The sequence below is a fragment of the Neoarius graeffei genome, chromosome 12 (assembly GCF_027579695.1).
Source record: "Neoarius graeffei isolate fNeoGra1 chromosome 12, fNeoGra1.pri, whole genome shotgun sequence".
Classification (NCBI taxonomy): Eukaryota; Metazoa; Chordata; class Actinopteri; order Siluriformes; family Ariidae; genus Neoarius; species Neoarius graeffei.
Genome location: NC_083580.1, coordinates 81,610,396 through 81,628,257, shown reverse-complemented (window position 1 = coordinate 81,628,257; position 17,862 = coordinate 81,610,396). Strand labels below are relative to the sequence as shown.

At 40.0% G+C, this 17,862-nt stretch overlaps 1 protein-coding gene across 1 annotated transcript in view; it reads right to left on the bottom strand.

Annotated features, from left to right (window-relative positions):
- The window catches only part of lars1b (leucyl-tRNA synthetase 1b), a 57,921-nt gene that overhangs the window by 7,359 nt on the left and 32,700 nt on the right, over positions 1–17,862 (bottom strand). Inside the window, exons 16-26 of the mRNA XM_060936534.1 lie at positions 17,155–17,240; positions 16,890–16,955; positions 8,469–8,551; positions 7,271–7,409; positions 6,861–7,073; positions 6,468–6,525; positions 5,513–5,576; positions 4,583–4,766; positions 4,374–4,464; positions 3,246–3,386; positions 1,281–1,421 (exon numbers count right to left, since the gene is read on the bottom strand). Of these exons, the coding sequence (XP_060792517.1) occupies positions 1,281–1,421; positions 3,246–3,386; positions 4,374–4,464; positions 4,583–4,766; positions 5,513–5,576; positions 6,468–6,525; positions 6,861–7,073; positions 7,271–7,409; positions 8,469–8,551; positions 16,890–16,955; positions 17,155–17,240 (1,266 nt within the window). The remainder of the gene's footprint in view (positions 1–1,280; positions 1,422–3,245; positions 3,387–4,373; positions 4,465–4,582; positions 4,767–5,512; positions 5,577–6,467; positions 6,526–6,860; positions 7,074–7,270; positions 7,410–8,468; positions 8,552–16,889; positions 16,956–17,154; positions 17,241–17,862) is intronic.

Below are 17,862 nucleotides of genomic sequence, written 5' to 3'. Positions count from 1 at the left end.
ACAAAAACTAGCAGTTAAAAAAAAAAATTTGTGAACGGAAATAAAAAAAGTTTTCAAAAAAAACCAAACAAACTTGCAATGAACAATGCAACACAAACTAAAACTAAACTGAAGGCAAAATCAGCTTAGTTTTCATTTTTGTTCTGTTCCCCCCCCCAGACAGTAATAGACTCGATCCAGAAGGCGGCAGTGATGTAATGCGGGCTGCTGGAAAACTCCAAAGATTAAGATGCTTCCTGAGCAACACCTGAAAAACTAAATAAAAACTACACTAAAACTAGTCCTCAAAATAAAAATAAAAACTACTTGTGCTTGCAAAGCTGACTAAAATCAAATTGAAATAAAAAAAAAACTGAAAATCTAAATAAAAACAAACAATCTAATGAAAATTTCAAAACCATTATAAACGAAATAATTATACAGAAAAGGAGCAAGTTCTGGTTTAATTACTATACACAATACACTTCATTTTAGTCCCGTTTCCTTCGCATTACAAACCAGTTACCCGTTTGTGGGTCTATTACATGGGGTCTGAATAGTTAATAATTACTGAAAACGTCACACATGAAATTAATCTGATTGCCACATTTTTACACAAGAACTGCTAATAAATCTATCGATAAGGAGAAATAAATAAGCAGAAAGTACTGAACTTTCCAAAAAGAAGGATACAAAAACAAGAGAGAGTAAAGAAAGGTACCCATTTGTTCTTTTTCATAACATGTGCATATAATTACTGAGTCAGTTTGGTTTTATGCACCATTATGATATGAGGTTAGAACTTGCCTGGTACTTTTCTTCAGTGAAAATGTAAGAACATAGTTAATTTGTACAGTATGATGATTACTTTTACACTCGTACACGAAGTAAAATCACCATGAACTCGTTATTCAGACCCAATGCTGTAATTCTGTATTTTCAGGTCAGTGTGTGTTTGTAGAATCAGACAATCTGTATTTTATGATACATGTTGATCTTGTATTATAAAAATGAAAATTTATGTCTGGAAATGTTTTGTACATGACAAGGGTCATTAATTTTTTGATATGAAAATATCCACACACTCTCCAGCTCAAATATATTAAAAGTATTTTAAAATATTTTGGCTGCACATTAGAGTTAATGCAGGGGAAAATAATTAGTGAATTCAGACACAGACAATGAGCTCAGCAAGTTTTACACACACACACACACACACACGAAAAATGGAAATTGTGTTGGTTTAGATTCTGTTCCATTTTAAGCAAAATGATAGCACTTAGCAAAGATCTCTCACACACCTTGTTCTTGGCAGGCTGCATGTAAGCTTTGAGGCGGAGCCGCAGGTCATGGGCCGTCTCCATCAGGTACTGTGAGGACCGGATCAGAACCTCGTCCACTGGACCGGCTGCTGGCCAGCTGGCCTTCATCAGCGATTCACTCTGCGAAAAGAGAACAGATGAGGAAATAAATGGAGTACATCAATCTTCCTGACAATACGATATACACTGCGATACGGCGTTGACGATACGATACCAGATGATATCGATTCAATACACTTTGATTCACTACTGATCTGAATCGATTCAGCACCGATCCAAAATGATTCATTTCTATCGTGCGCTGATGCGTCTTAGTTTTGACTCTTTAAGGAACAATAATTTCAGACATTTCTTAACTGCCTTTATTGTGTTTGTGAATTAGTACTGCATTAATCCTCCGCACAAATCACTGATTTAACACAGCGTGTTTGTTGATCGCACGTTTTGCTAAAACAGTCCCAGTCCCACAACAGTGCATCTGTATTACAGCACAGCTACGCATCTGAATCAAACATTTATTGTAACACTAGATGTGCACACGCCTTTGCAAATATTCAACTGTCTAGACATGTTGATCTGAGAGCTCCGAGAGGAGAGGGTAAATACCGTAAATAAAATGTCTTCATTGTTCAGAATCACTTTATTATTAGCTGCACACTGACAGACATCGACTTTGGTTAACACCACCACCATCATCACGCCATGTCTCCTCTGTAGGTGTGTGGCAGGTTCATGGTGCCATCAGTGTGTTTAACTGCAGCGTTGCATGTAGCAGTGTGATTTTTACCTCCGCCAAGGAGGTTGTGTTTTCGGTAGCGTTGGTTTGTTTGTTTGTTGGTTTGTCTGTTGAGCTGGGCATACACTGTGCGATTTTTGGCCCAATTTTGACACGATTTTCACTCGTGCGACTATTTTGGAGATCGGGCCGAGTTTTGGCTCAATCGTGCGTCTCGGATTGTGTAGTATACATGGGGTAACGACAAGCGATTAACACCTCACAACCTCCTCCCGATCGATCGGATGAAAATCAAACCTGTTTGAAATCCTGAGCATCGCATCCAAGCATCGCATCCGAGCATCGGATCGTATAGTGTGAGAACAGGAATCGTAAGCTGCATGCTGTTTATCCCTGCGATTCACTCGTACAGTGTGAGCAGCAGCTGAATACCGCGATTGAAAAAAAAAAAAAAAAAAAATCACACACAGTGTATGCCCAGCTTTAGCAACATTACAGAAAAAGTTATGAACGGATTCCTCTGAAATTTTTTCCAGAGGTGTGACCTGGCACAAGTAACAATCCATTACATTTTGGCGGTGATTCAGATCACCTTCTGGATCCCGGATTTTTTTTTAAAGGATTCTTGGCGGAGGTCTGCGCTCTCCGAGTGCTTTTCTAGTTTTTTTTTTAGGTTTCCTGCTGAGCTTTTGCTAAATCTGAGGTTTTGATTTAAGACCCTCACTCAGTGTCAGTGGATCATCAGGGGCATCAATTTAACATCAGTACTTTAACAATCTTCCTTTTCAATTCAAACTAGATCGTGCCTCATATGAGAGACTGCTGGGGAAATGTTCTGATTTAAATTTGATTTGCTATTCTGTTTGAGACGATGTTTTAATTATTGCATTTTTTTTTTTTATATCTTCTTTACTGTTCGGAATAAATCAATCAAATCGGGGCGGGGGGGGATTCATACATAAAAGTGACTAGAATTCTGTCTCCAGCGGAGTTAAAAGGATCCAAGTTTGGGTCCCAAACCTGCTCTGTTCTGTTAAAACGAGTCTGAATGAGTGAATAGATCTGAAAAGCAGTGAGGGCAGGACTATTCCCTATACAAACAATATAATTATTTCAATTTATCATTCTGTTAAATGTTGATGAATCTACAATTAAAATCAGATCTGTAAGTGAAATCACATTTGTAAGTGAAGTGTACTGCTGCTCACCTTTCCGAGCAGGGCCCAGGTGTACTCACACAGGTGAGGGCAGATCGGAGCCAGCAGCAGGGTCTGCTTCTCAATAAACTGGAACACCAGATCTCTGTGCATCCCCTCGATGGCCAGCTCCCGGTACTTATCCTTCACTGCCTAGGAGGAGAAATCAGAGTCAAAGTTAAACTAAAAACGCTATTCATAAATAAATAATAGACAGATAGATAATTTTTCTACTTTGAATAAAAATATTGCTCATGGTGGTACCTGTGCAACAGAAAAATGGCATAAAAGTATTCTATTTGTATCTTGAAATAAGAAATTCAAAATGACATCAAATTAAAAATGTCCCTGACTCAACACATTCCCTGGTAATCCAGTGTTACGCATTTTAACGTGATTGGACCCCAGTTCATCATGAGAAATACTGTAATGATTCTACAGCACAGAATAACAAATTACAATTATACAAGAAGTAATAGAAATAAACAAACAAAAACAAACAAAGCAAGCAAAGATGACAGGTGCTGATGGGAGCCTGGGGGGGAATTAAATAAAACAAACAAACAAAAAACAAACAAACCCTTCCCTCAGATAAAGGCTACCAAAAGAGAAAATGGATGAATCAATAACAATATAAAGTAAGGAAAGATAATAAAATAAAGGAAATAAGTTGTCAATATATAAATGTGTGAAATACGAAATACATAATAAAACATGGTCTATAACAAATGTTGAGGGGGGAAAATAAATAAAAATTAAGCCCCAGCCACACCCAAATGAGGTGGCAAGGCTTGGGGGGGGGGGGGACAAAAAAACAACCCCGCCCCATATGAAACTATGCTACAGCCACGCCCGAATGCTACGTGCTCGGCTAGTGAACCAATACATGGAAAGTAGTGAACATAATAAAAGTAGAAAATTATACAGGAACCAAGTATTAATTATTAATAAAAATGATACCTTAAAAGGCTGATTACATAAAATAAATAAATTCAGTTCCATCCTGTTCAAATAACAATTACTTGTAATACTAATTTTTTCTAAATGTTCAGATTCTGTGGAAAACGCAGCAAAACCACTCCAGTAACATTCACACACTGAAACGAACTCAGCTAATAGAGTAATAATAACAATAACAACCTGGAACTCAAAGAAGCCAGTCTTCAGTGCCTCCTTGTACATCATCCTCTCATAATGCTGCTCAGTCCGAATAATCCCAGAGTTCATTTCACTGTGAACACAGAAACAATCCGGAAAAAGAGTCATTTTTCACCACTGAAACAGATACAGCAGACCTCATAACAGCCAGAAAACAAAGCGCAGTGTTCCACAGGTGTAGTGATCATTACCTGGCAAACACTCGGTCGTTGAACGTGTCGGCAGGCCCGGTTCTCAGATCGTTCTGGTTGGAGATCATCTCTTTGACCCATTCCACCCAGGTGTAGAGACGCAGAATGCCAGCGTCGGCCATGGTCTCGACAAAGTTAGCGTCTTCCACCGTGTCTCCGGCGTCAGCGAGAGACAAACGCATACCTGACGAGGGAAGCAATGAAAGAATAACACCACCTGGAGATTAATCTACTTTATCGAATCACTGCCATTTTAATTTCCTTTAAATATTTATCATATTAAATGTTTTGCACTACAGGAGGTTGAATTTAAATCAGAAGGTGTTCAAGATTAATGTTCTAGCGTTTCTGTGTTATAGGGACTCCTACAGCAGATACCAAAATAAAACACTGTCAATACGGTGAAGTTTTCTATAAGGATTAGTTTTCTGAGCTCTTCAGGACTTCTGGTGTAAATTTGTAAGGAAAGTGTGTGTTACGGCTCACTGTAAAGCACCAATGATGGAAAATACCATCCTGATATTTTATAGACTGTGGAAAGCAAGCAAGAAAAGCAGGCTCACATTACTAGAATCATATAAAACAGAACAGAGATGAGAGCACTGCACACGTGCGCACACACACACACACTAATGAGGACTCCGCAGACGTCTGTAGTTCTCTCCAGATGGACCATCTTCAGCTCTCCTTCCTTTGGGAAATCGTATTCTGTTCATCAGCCTCTAAACATCACAAACAAAACAACACTGGGGGGGGGGGGGGGGGGGACTTCCCTTCTGTCTTTGTCTTATGGGTCGCATGAAAAGGAACAGATTTTAGATCGGAAAAGTAAAGTGCTGATGCACCTCCCCGTCTTTCTGGAGGAGTGAAGACAAAACGAGGCCATCATCAGGAAGAATGGAATCAGGGCTGATGTTTCAGAGTACTTACCGTCTGCAGAGAACTTATCAACCGCTTGAGTCAGGGTGAGAAAGTTGCCTGTGGATTTAGACATCTAACGAAGAAGAAGAAAAAAAAAAATCAGCTGATTATATATTTAAACAGCAATTACACTTTTATAAAAACAAAAAATTGCTAAACTTTTCACTACATACTAATATCCTGATTAACACAATGTTCCTCAGATGAACATTTATTTATAGCTTATATTCAGTTGATTAAACCACAACAGAGCTTAATTCTCAAATCTGATTGGTCAGAAGGTGTGCGTTATTGTTACGCCGTATAACAGCATGTTAATGCACTCATTCTAATTCGTTATTGTTTCTATAGCAACAGCTCACTGGCCAGACATTCCATATAATCCAAGACTAATAGTCAACTGATTGGGAGGGAAAAAGGCGGTATTTAATAAAGAAAAACTTGAAATCTTTAAATGTGGTGATGGTTTTTTTTTTTTGTTCGGAGAAATTTATTTCACATTTGTGGAAGGAGTCTCCAGCGTCAGTGCTTCATGTAATTTATGGTTTAAATGACAAGCTGCCTTTTTTTTTTTTTGAGTGTAACAAGTGAGACCAGGAACTGACTCGTCTCTCAGATGTTCCACAGCATTAAATCTAATTATAAAACCATTAAAATATCATGTGTCGTTCATTAATAAATGAACTAGTATGAGCTGCTGTGGAAATATAAGCAGCATAAAACACTACAGATGTGATGAGGGGATTATTTTCAGATCACCACACAGCCTGCAGTGTCATATTTCTTACATATTGTGTTAATATGGATCGTAATTTCCTTTATACAGAGCATCAGATTTCTGTACACAAATTAAACATTAATATGTTAATCATGGTACAGTAGAGATGTACAATCTGCTACCTACAGCATGATCTTATAGCTATATATTCTAATTAAATTTGACTCAACACTTCAGTCCACTCACCTTCTCGGAATTTAACAACAGGTGTCCGTTGGCACGGACCGCTCTGGGCCACTTTCCACTGCAGGAATAAAAAACACTGCCTTTGAAAAATGTTTAACAGCTTAGAAGAACTTAGGAGATATAAAATAAGAATTTTCTCTGTTGAATGAACCTAAAGATGCTTTAAAAAGCATTACAACAACGTGAAACTGCAAGATTTAGTGCAAACCTTCTCAAGAATCTGAGATATCATTATGAACCAGCTCACATTTACAGATTTACAGTAATACTGTATACAATTCACAGCTGGAATTAAACCCTAAAATAGTCCTGTGATAAATCTCATGTACAGGATCCAAGAGAAGAAGCTCAATCTGTAGGACTCCGATACTTTCTTCGTAAATCAGTGCGCACCTGTCGTCAGGCCACATGGCCACGTGGTTGTACAGGTAGTAGGAGAGATGGTTCGGCACCAGGTCTTTTCCAGAGACACGGGCATCCACAGGGTACCAGTACTCAAACTCCCTCCTCAGCCTCTGCAGATGCTCCCGAGGGATGTCCGTCTTGGGAAAGGCAGCCGTTTTGAAGAAGATGAAATCCCACACCTCTCTGGTCATCTGATCTGGTCTGGAAAATGAGACACTGCTTTAATTTTGGGGGAATCTTAATCCAATCTAGTGTCACTTAGTCTTCCAAATACACCTAAAATCACACACATTGGAAGAAACGAAAATTAAATAAGTCATTTTACAGTCACTGAGGTCACTAGGAAGGACACAGGACGCTCAGAGAAATAAATACAGACTCTCCAGAAATCACAGTACCGGATTCCCAGAGGTGAGGGCCCCTGACCATTGAGGACTCCGCCCTGCAGTAAGTGGGCTACAGCGTAGTAAGCCATGTAGATGGTGGAGTCGGACAGAGACTCGATGAGCCACTGTTCGTCCCACGGCAGACGTGTACCTACAGGGGGAAAGAAACAAAACAAAAAGAAATCAACACCTGCGCATTTGAGGAAATCTGCAGGTGAACCACAAAGAGAAGAGGAGCAGAGTGTTCAGGATTAATAGGAAATAATATTGTTTATGAAAAGAACTGAACATGAGGAGGATGCTAGGCGTTAACAACAACACAGACTGATGAAAGCAGTTTTGGGTTTTTTTTTTTTAAAAAGTCTTGCGTAAAAACATCCTCCAAATGTACTTCAGTCAAGACTTGGTGTGTGAGAATATTTTAGTTTAGTACCAGAATAACAAAGCGAAAAACAGTCCTCAAACAGGAGGAGTGTAAACCTCAGACTTCCGCAGGATACGAGAGATCGTGATCCATACAGCAACAATTCGAGATTTGACACAGAATCATCTACAATACGATTCGATTCAGAATCCTCCAGTTCAGGGATACGAACCTGACTTTGTTCATTTGTGATTGATGACGACGTAGAGAAGGACAGGTTTAAAAGTACAAGCAAATCGCTTCGCAAACCTGTTAAAATTATTTACACAACAGTTTAAAAGCAGCGTGGCAACTTGAACGTTTCCTGGATTAATTTCCTTTTAAAATGACGCACTGATCCGAATCGTCACATCACGACACCCCTCAGCAAATTTTACAGTTGTGTGTAAACTACATATCTAAATCACACTCCTGTCTCACACAAGTCTGATGATTTTTGTTTTGGAAGAAGGTAATTCTGAATTCAAAATGTGTTTAGTGTTGCTACAGCTTTTAGTCAGTCATTCTTTAAAGAGAAAAAAAAGGTGTTGTGCAGAATTAAAAATGATGCAAGTAAGCATACAAGAGATTACAGAACAGCTCGATGTGCGCGAGGAGACGAAACTAGGAGCTATAAAAAAAAGTGTTCCTGAGCACTGCTTAGCCTTGTAGTTCCAGTACGTACGTACACACACACACACACACACACACACACACAACCTTTGGACACTGAGCATGGCTTGGCAGATTAATAACATCAATTTGATCACTGATTCACACACAGATGTGCAGAGGATCCAGGTTTACCTAAACCGTAAGTTCTGGAGCAGGCGTGTTCTTGAAGCCAAGACAGAGTCGCCTCAAAGTTCTTCCTGGTTTCATCACAAAATCTGAAGCAGTGCAGAATAACAGAGGTGTGACGTGATTATAATGATGAGTGTGTGTCGGTGTACTGTGAAAGGAAATCTGACAGGTTTTGGTAAAGATGTGACACAGTGCTGCAGAATTTTTAAAAAACAAAAGTGACCTACGTTTTAATAAATTCTGAAGCCCAGACAATATTTTTTCCTTTACAAACGACTAAGCTTTAATGTTTATTTATTAACTAAAAATCACTTAAATACAAGGAAAAGATTAAATAGATAAAAACACCACAAAACTGCTGCCTTTTTTAAAAGGCAGTTAAACTCACACAAAATTCTCTTCCACTGCAAATATAATAAAACTATGAATAATAAAAAAATATATATATTTGAAATGTTTAAGCTGTCATCAGTTGCAGTTCAAAAATAAATGAATAAAAACTTTAAAAATCAATAAAATCGCCTCAGCGAAGCTGGAGCTCAGACCGCCACGGTTGTGTGCGAGTTTGAAATCCGATCAATCCTGTTGGAGGAGTAGTGATTATCGTTGTGAAATTGCATAGGACCCCTGTGTAGCCACATCCATGGCAGGTGGCGCCACCTGGTGAACAAGTCTTGTTGGAATATGTCTTAAGAGTCTTCTGGGTGAGTTTCAGTGAAAATATCCCAGCAGTTTACAATCAGTAGCGTTTAATATGACGAGTCACAACATTTTCAGACACCCATAAAATTCTAAGTGATGGGTCGCGCCACTGTCTTCACAACTTTTATACACACCCACCTGGGGAACATTGTATGCAGGCTTGATCGAAATCTGATCAATTCTTTTTTTTTTTTTTTTAAATTCTCTTTTTATTCAGAAAGGCACATCTCCATCACATGCATTAACTCAGTTTGTCAAGGACACAGTGATGTAAATACTGCCCCTCCGGAGCGTTCTTCCACGGACCCAAACCATTCCAGGTGAAAGCAATAACACAAACAGAACCAGGTAGCGCACCTCTACATGCAATCAATACACCACTCACACAATCAACACACACACACACACACACACACACACAGTAGGTTCACACAAAGCATGAGTATAGTCAAATAAAATCAGATCTGATTGGTTTTACATATTCAGTCCACTTGGTCCAGATCTTATAAAAATTCTCTCAACTTTGAGGGAAAAATAAATCTTTCCATAACATAAATCTCAAACAATTTCAACCCATTCATCGATGGTGGGAGGTTCGACTTTTAACCATTTCCTAGCGACACATTTCTTACTAGCTGCCAACAGTATAGTCAGCAGTTTTTTGTCTTTTATGTTCCATGTTTCAAACATTATACATCACCCAAGAACATCGTTTCACATTTTAATGGAATGTTCACATTAAATATATTTTTAATATACGTTTGCGGATCTCTTCCCAGTAGGATTTTATTGCTTGGCAGTCCCAAAAGATATGGAAGTGGTTGGCTCCATTAAACCCACAGAGTCTCCAACAAGCGTCCCTGCTACCTTGATGATGTTTTTGAATGGGTGTGGTGAAAAATCTTGTTATACTTTTCCAACAGAACTCCTGCCATGTGTTTGACTCGGTTGAGATCCACTGTAGTTGACATATTTTCTCCCAGCTCTCCTGTGTAATTATCCTTATTTCCGTTTCCCACTTCCTCTTTATGTATTCTGTATTCTCTTGTTTGGATAATTTGTATAGCATTATGTAATTTGGAGATAATTTTGTTGCAAGATCTGGACTTAGTTGATAAGAATACCTCCATGAACCCTGACTCCTCTTTTTCTAACGCCTCTCTAATATTTTTGTTATAATAATGTCTCACTTGCAGGTACCTTAAAAAAAAAAAAAAAAAATCATCTCTCCCGAGACCATGATCCTTCTGTAGGGCCTCAAACTCTGAAATGCCCCCTTGTGGACAAATGAATAAATGGGTAGTTAAACCTTTTGTGATCCATGTCTTAAACCTGCCGTCAGTTTTATTTGGCGTAAAGTCTGAATCATAGGCACACCACCTCATAATCTTAGATGCGTCTTTTAGTCTGCAAATTTTGACTACTTCCTGCCAGGACTTCAGGAAGTTGCTTGTTATGGAGTCCTCTGGGATCTCCTGTTCCTCTTGTAGTTTATTGTCACTTAATAAAGCTGTTATTGGAATTCACTTTATCGTTGTTCCTTCCATTTCCTTCCATGCTGCAGTGGATGTAGACGAGCACAGGCAGATTAAAGGCCTCAACTGAGCTGCATGGTAGTAATCCTGTAAGCAGGGAAGGCCTATCCCCCCCTTTTCTTTTCCTAATTGCAATGTTTTAAATTTGATTCTGGCCTTTTTCCCTTACCACAGATATCTCACTATTAATCTGTCCCACTCTAAGAACTGTTTAGATGGTATTTTAACTGGTAAACATTGAAAAAGGTACAACATCCGTGGAAGAACATTCATCCTGATTAAATCTATCCGGGAGTTTAAACTTAAAAAGGGAATAACGTTCCATCTTTGTACATCAGTTTTTATCTTTGAATTTAGTGGGCCATAATTGATGCTATACAGTCTCTTGAAGTCCCTAGGTAACGAGACACCCAAATATTTAATGGACTCAGCATCCCACTTCCAATTGTACATGGTCTTAATTAAAGGTGGAGGGTCATAATTAATGCTGCGTTCATGTGCTATGGGAATTATGGTAAATACCAAACGCCGACATGGAAAGCACACATGAACGCCCCCTCTTGTGGTATTTTCCACTGGGCAACTCGTAGAAAATTTTGCTACACGAGTTGCCGAGATGAGATGAACTTTAACCTTTTCAACATGGCGGCGAGCGGTACAAGACACTTGAATGCTAAGCATTGTACGCTACTAAAGTTTTTTTTACTAGTACTAGTGGGTAGTTTTTGGTGTCTATGCAATGTTGCGTCATTAACAAGTGTAATATAATACGTTAGAAATCCGTTTCCTTTAAAAATGTGTTGTTACGGTTTGTTTTTACCTATCCAGAGCAGACACTATTGCTAACGATAGCTAACTAACTATTGCTAACTTGAATCTGGTCCACCATCTTTAATTTGTCAACAACAACAAAAGCATGTGAACACAACACACTGGTAAATACCACTTCCCAACTGGAAAATATCATCTTCCCATAGCACATGAATGCAGCATAAATGTTAATGCTTGGGTTTTATTAATATTAATTTTATAACCAGAAACTAAACCAAATTCCTCTAGCAATTTCATCAGTTTTGGGAGTGTCTGAGTAGGTTGTGTTGTACTGATCAATAAATCATCGGCGAACAGGGTCAGTTTTTGCTCCCCAGATGCCATTGAAACTAAACTTTATATCAGTCCTCTGCCTAATTAGTTGACTCATGGGTTCTATAAACAAGGCGAAGAGGAGCAGCGACGCACAACACCCCTGCCTCGTTCCTCTTTCCAGAGTGAATGAGTTGGTTAAGTTTCCATTGATTTTGATTCTAGCTGTTGGTTTGTTATAGAGTGCTGCAAACGTGTCAATTATAGTTGTATGGAAGCCAAATTCTGAAAGTACTTTATATAAGAATGACCACCTCACTGAGTCAAATGCTTTCTCAGCATCCAAACTTAAGATCAGTGTGTCCAGTTTTCGCTGTGTGACTTCTCATAACGTGCAGTGTTTTCCTGATGTTATCTTGGGTCTGTCTTTGTCTGATAAAGCCAGTCTGGTCCTTGTGTATTAATACCGGTAATATCAGTTCTATTCGTTTGGATAATATGGAGGTGAATAGTTTATAGTCATTATTTAGAAGACTTGCAGGACGGTAATTCCCACACTCCAACTTGTCTTTCCCTTCCTTAGGTATGATCGAAATCATTGTCTCCTTCCATGAGGGGGAATATTTTTGTTCTCCATAATCCAGTTGAATGTTTTTAATAATGTTGGAATTAGCTGATCTTGCATTGTTTTGTACCATTCTGTGGGAAAACCATCTGTCCCTGGAGACCCCCCCCCCTTCATTCTCCTAATTGCTGTTTGAATTTCTTCCTTTGTTATTTTAGACATTAATTTTCCATTTTGTTCCTCAGTGATCTTTGGAAAATTTACCTGGACCAGAAAGGCATCGATCTGGTTGTCGTTACATATCTGTGGTTGTGTATATAATATTTTATAGTACTTTTCGAAGCATTGTTGTATTTTCTCCGGACTTGTTTCTACTACATTCGTTTCGGAGTTTCTTATTTTATATATAGTTCTATCTGCTTGTTGTTTTCTAAACCTATACGATAGAAGTTTCAGTGATTTCCCACCGGTCTCATAGTACTGTTGCTTTGTAAAAAGGAGCTTTTTCTGAATTTCTTGAGTATTTCATCCATTTCTTTTTTTTAATTCTTTAATCTTACATTTGTCGTCATCTTTGAGAGACTTTGCGTGTTCTTTCTGTAGTCTCTTCAAGTCCTCTTCTAATTTTTTTAGTTTTTGCTCCCTAATTTTCTTCTCATATGAGATGGCGGCTATTATTTTACCCCTCAACACTGCTTTTAATGCATCCCAGAGAATGGGTGGGGTCACTTCTTCATTATCGTTACTTTCCAAATACAATTCAATTTCGCTTTTCAATTTATCTTTAATAACTGGGTTATTCAGAATGTTTGAGTTCAGTCTCCAGAGAGTGGGTTTCTTGTTATTATTCAAATGGATTGACATAGATGGGACCGTGATCTGAGATAGTACTAGGTCCTATTTCACAGTTACTCACCCTGAAAAGATCTCTTTTAAGCCTAGGTCACAACCGGACGTACGATTTTTTTTGGCTGTGCGATTTTTGGCGTTTCCCAAATTGCTGCGTTTTTTTTGTTCGTGGAGAAAGACGCACGTTGGCTGCAAGTTTGTCTTGCAACCTGAAAAAAACGTAATCGCCCGTAGAGTTTGTTTGACATGACAAAGAACCTCTGCGGCCAGTCTACGGCTCGAAAATCAGCACGTCACACACACGCCCTCCGTGCGTTTCTTGCACGTAGACTGGCTGTAGGAGCACGTACGGCCGGTTGTGACCGAGGCTTTAAGCATAAAGTAGTCGATGCGTGAGTAAACATTGTGAGCGCACGAGTAATGTGAATAGTCTCGGCTTGTCGGGTTTCTCTCTCTCCATGCGTCCACAATCCCCACTTCACGCATCCAAGTATTTAATCGTCTGCTAATGTTTTTTGCATCAGATTTCCCATTTGATGAGTCAATTCTGGGATTTAATCGGATGTTAAAATCTCCGCCACATAATAAAATCCCTTGACTTTTTGTTGTCATTAAATCAACCATATATTTATAAAAGGACCAGTCACTGCCCGGTGGCACATACACGTTAAGGAGACTCATCACAGTACCGTCTATTTTCCCTGTAACCATAATAAATCTGCCTTCCTTATCCTTATGTTCTGATATGTGTTCATAATTTACCGCACTGGATATCAGAATCGCCACTCCTCTCCGTCTCCCTGATCCATGTGAAGAAAAGTAAACATGTTTAAATCCTGATTTATTCAATTTAGTATGTTCGGAGTCGTTGAGGTGCGTCTCCTGTAAGAGGGCTATTTGGATTTTATCTTTAATTTTGACAAGATCTTCCCCCTTTTAACTGGGTTGAGTACTCCATTTATATTAAATGATGCTATTTTTAAAGCCCTGTTTTGCATCTGTGTGATTTCCCCCTCCATCCCTCTCAAAAACCCGGTGTGCTTCCCCCTCCCTGCGAGAACCGGCAGGGAAAAAACAACTAACGCTCTAAACAACATCAAACTGAACACAATTTGTCCATGTGACTCCCCATGTAGGGGTCTGATAATCCGACCCTGTTGAGCCTCCTGAGGCGGCTCGAAGGGAACAGTCTCCCTCCTCAGACAGGAGGAAAAGGCCCTTACCTGCCACAGGCGCATGTCGGAAAAAAAAAGAGAAGACGAAAAAACTCCAAAGTGGAAAAATTTGCCCCGAGCAAACCAATATAGTGGATCTTCACCACTAATTACAGTCAGTACATTATACGAGATTTCACAATTCACGCCGCCGTCTTCGAGCGTGGGTTAAGACCTTCAAGTCCCGGAGGGGGTCGATGATGGTCTCCTGAAGGTTCGGAGCTTCTCCTTGTAGCTTTGCTCCCGTTCGGCTGTGCCCTTCTTTGCTCGTCTGTCCACTCTCTTCCAGGTCAGCCGCTGCACCTGCTCCATGAGCGTCTCCGGAGGTGTGGTGGTTGTCACGGAGTAGCCTCTTCTCAGCAGGTCCTCTGATGCCTCCTCTACCGTCTCGTAGATTTTGGTAGCCTGGCAGGGAAGAGGGTCTGGAACTGAACTTTATTTTCCTTCAGCATTTTGCGGATCTCCGTGTATTCTCTTCTTTTCTTGAGTATTAGAGGTGGATAGTCATGGATCCAGGTTTATGCGGTTTTCTTGCCAGGTAAATCCCTTCTTCTGCCATGCCTTGCAGAGTAATGTCTCTTTTGTTTTAAAGCTTAGACACTCGATTACAATGGAGCATGGCAGCGCGTCCCCCGGCGGCTGCGGTCCCAGCGACTGGTGAGCCCTTTCAATCTGCAGGTCGGGCATGTCGTGCGTTAGCTCGAGACCTTCACGGAGTAAATTTTCCACAAATGAGACCATCGTGGGCGGCACGGTGGTGTAGTGGTTAGCGCTGTCGCCTCACAGCAAGAAGGTCCTGGGTTCGAGCCCCGGGGCCGGCGAAGGCCTTTCTGTGCGGAGTTTGCATGTTCTCCCCGTGTCCGCGTGGGTTTCCTCCGGGTGCTCCGGTTTCCCCCACAGTCCAAAGACATGCAGGTTAGGTTAACTGGTGACTCTAAATTGAGCGTAGGTGTGAATGTGAGTGTGAATGGTTGTCTGTGTCTATGTGTCAGCCCTGTGATGACCTGGCGACTTGTCCAGGGTGAACCCCGCCTTTCGCCCGTAGTCAGCTGGGATAGGCTCCAGCTCGCCTGCGACCCTGTAGAAGGATAAAGCGGCTAGAGATAATGAGAATGAGACCATCGTGGTTGATTCCTTCTCGGATCCCTCTGGCACCCCATAGATCCTTATGTTCTCATGCCTGGAGCGGCTTTCCGGATCCAGCAACTTGTCCTCCAGCTTAGTGTGTAGCTTTAGCATAGCCGTGATGACGTCTTCTGTGTTTTGAATCCTCTCTTCTGCTTTCTCAATTCACCCTTCCGCCTCGTCTAGCCTGGTATTCGCCTTTACAATTTCTTCTCTTATTGTCTCTAATTGTTCTTTGTTTTCTTGGCGAAACCCTCTTAGTTCTTGCAGAATCAGATCCAAGTCGGCCATTTCTCCACAATGCACCGCGTTGTTTGCTAGCCAAACCTGTTAGCTGCTACTTGTTGCTGCATTCCGGCTTCCTCTCCCACCTGTCTTCAGACGACGTTTACTGCTCAAGGTGGTGATATCGCTTTTTATCCCCCTTCTCTACGCTTTTTGCGGAATGATTTGTTTGGTTTGTATGGGGGTATTTCTCTAATTGTTCTGGTTCAACCGGGAGCTCCCTCGCTATGCGGCCATTTTGACGGTGTTCTGACCGGAAGTCGAAATCTGATCAATTCTATAGGAGGAGTAGCAATTTTTGCAAATTGTGGACAGACGGACGACCTGTGATTGCATAAATTCATCTGACCTGGCCTGTAGCCAGATGAGCGAACAAAAATCATTTCCAATTCCAATCTTTTCCACGTGTTACAGCATCAGATCAAATGCATTCTTTTTTTTCTATGTATATCTGATCCACCCTTTCCCCCCCTCTGGTACTGACCGTTACTGATCCAGGGTTTTGAATAAGCAGTGTTTCTATGAATTGTGAAATGTACAATACCTAACAATTTATCTCCAGTGTGATTCTCCATACATTTTCTAGTTTTATTTTTACACTTTTATTGTATTCATTTTTTTAGCTCATTTGGAGACTGGATGAGTTTATGCGATCACGGGTCGTCCGTCGTCCTCATCTGTCCAAAATTTATCAAAAAAAAAGTTAAATAAACAAACAAAACAAACAAACCCACTCCTCCTTCTGCAGGATTGATCGGATTTTGATCGAACTCCCATACAACGTTCCCCAGGTGGGGGTGTATAAAACTTGTCAAGACGGTGGCGCCACCTGTCACATTTACGATTTTATGGGCGTCCTGGCCGGTATGAGCTACAGCCTCACTGAGGCTATTTTTTTTTGTTTCTTCTAGCCTTATACATATTGTTTTATTGCCTTGTTTTTATTCTTTTTATAAAAGCATGCTGACGTTTTCACTCAAAGTGCGATTATAAATAAATCGATAAAGATTATGATTTTTTAAAGGCCAGTCTTGTTGTGGATTTTTGTCGTCTGAAACGAACTCACGTCTCCAGAGATTCCAGAGCAGATACAGTCTGCTGCTTCCACTCCTCATCTCCGTAATCCAGATACCTGTTGCAGGTAAAACATCAGCATGTGAGGAGAGAAGAAGAGAGTTATGTCGGTTATATTTATCAAGGCTATTTTTAAATCTTTACTTAATGTGAACTTTCCACATTGTGACACTTTCAGAAAAGTAAATGAGCGTCTGTGAGCTAAATGAGAGTACTTTTTTGATAAAAACATAAATCTGTATTTAAAATCCACTCACCACTGATCACAAAGTGCCACCACACACTCATCAGCCGAGCGAGAGATCACCTGCTTTTCAGGCTCCATGTAAATTAAAGCTTCACCCTGAGGACAGTTCCAATAAAATAAAAAGTTTTTATTGCAAATAACTACAAATAAAAGTCTCAAATCAAATTCTTTACTGTAAAATGGTTCCTCAGAGAAGATACATGTGACCAAGAAAACACATCACTCACACCACGGACTTCCCTGTGATATTCATTTAATCAAATTGCGCATACGTTTTGGTAAATGTGTTCCAAGAAGAAAACAAGACACGTGCTCCAGTTACAGGTGAGAGTTTTCACAGCACTTTGTCACAGAGACGCCGTACAGAGACACGCAGACACTGGGTCTCGTTTATTTCACTGGATGCAAACAGAATTGTGTGAGAATCCTATGTATGAGCGTTTACACTAGAAATTTGGTTCTTGTGAAAATCTGATCAGAAAAACAAACATTCTGATCCTACTCATGTTCCTGAGTGTAAATTTACACACAAGACGACCAACTTGACTAAAAGACCTGATCAACATCAAATTATATAATCTGCATGGATTACTGCACTTCTATATCTGGATTATACTGTAGAGATTAAACTGTTTATTACATTTACAGAGTTTAAATCCTGGATCCTCTCCTGATCCAGAGAGACTTCTAGAACATCTTTAGAGTCTCAATCAAAAAC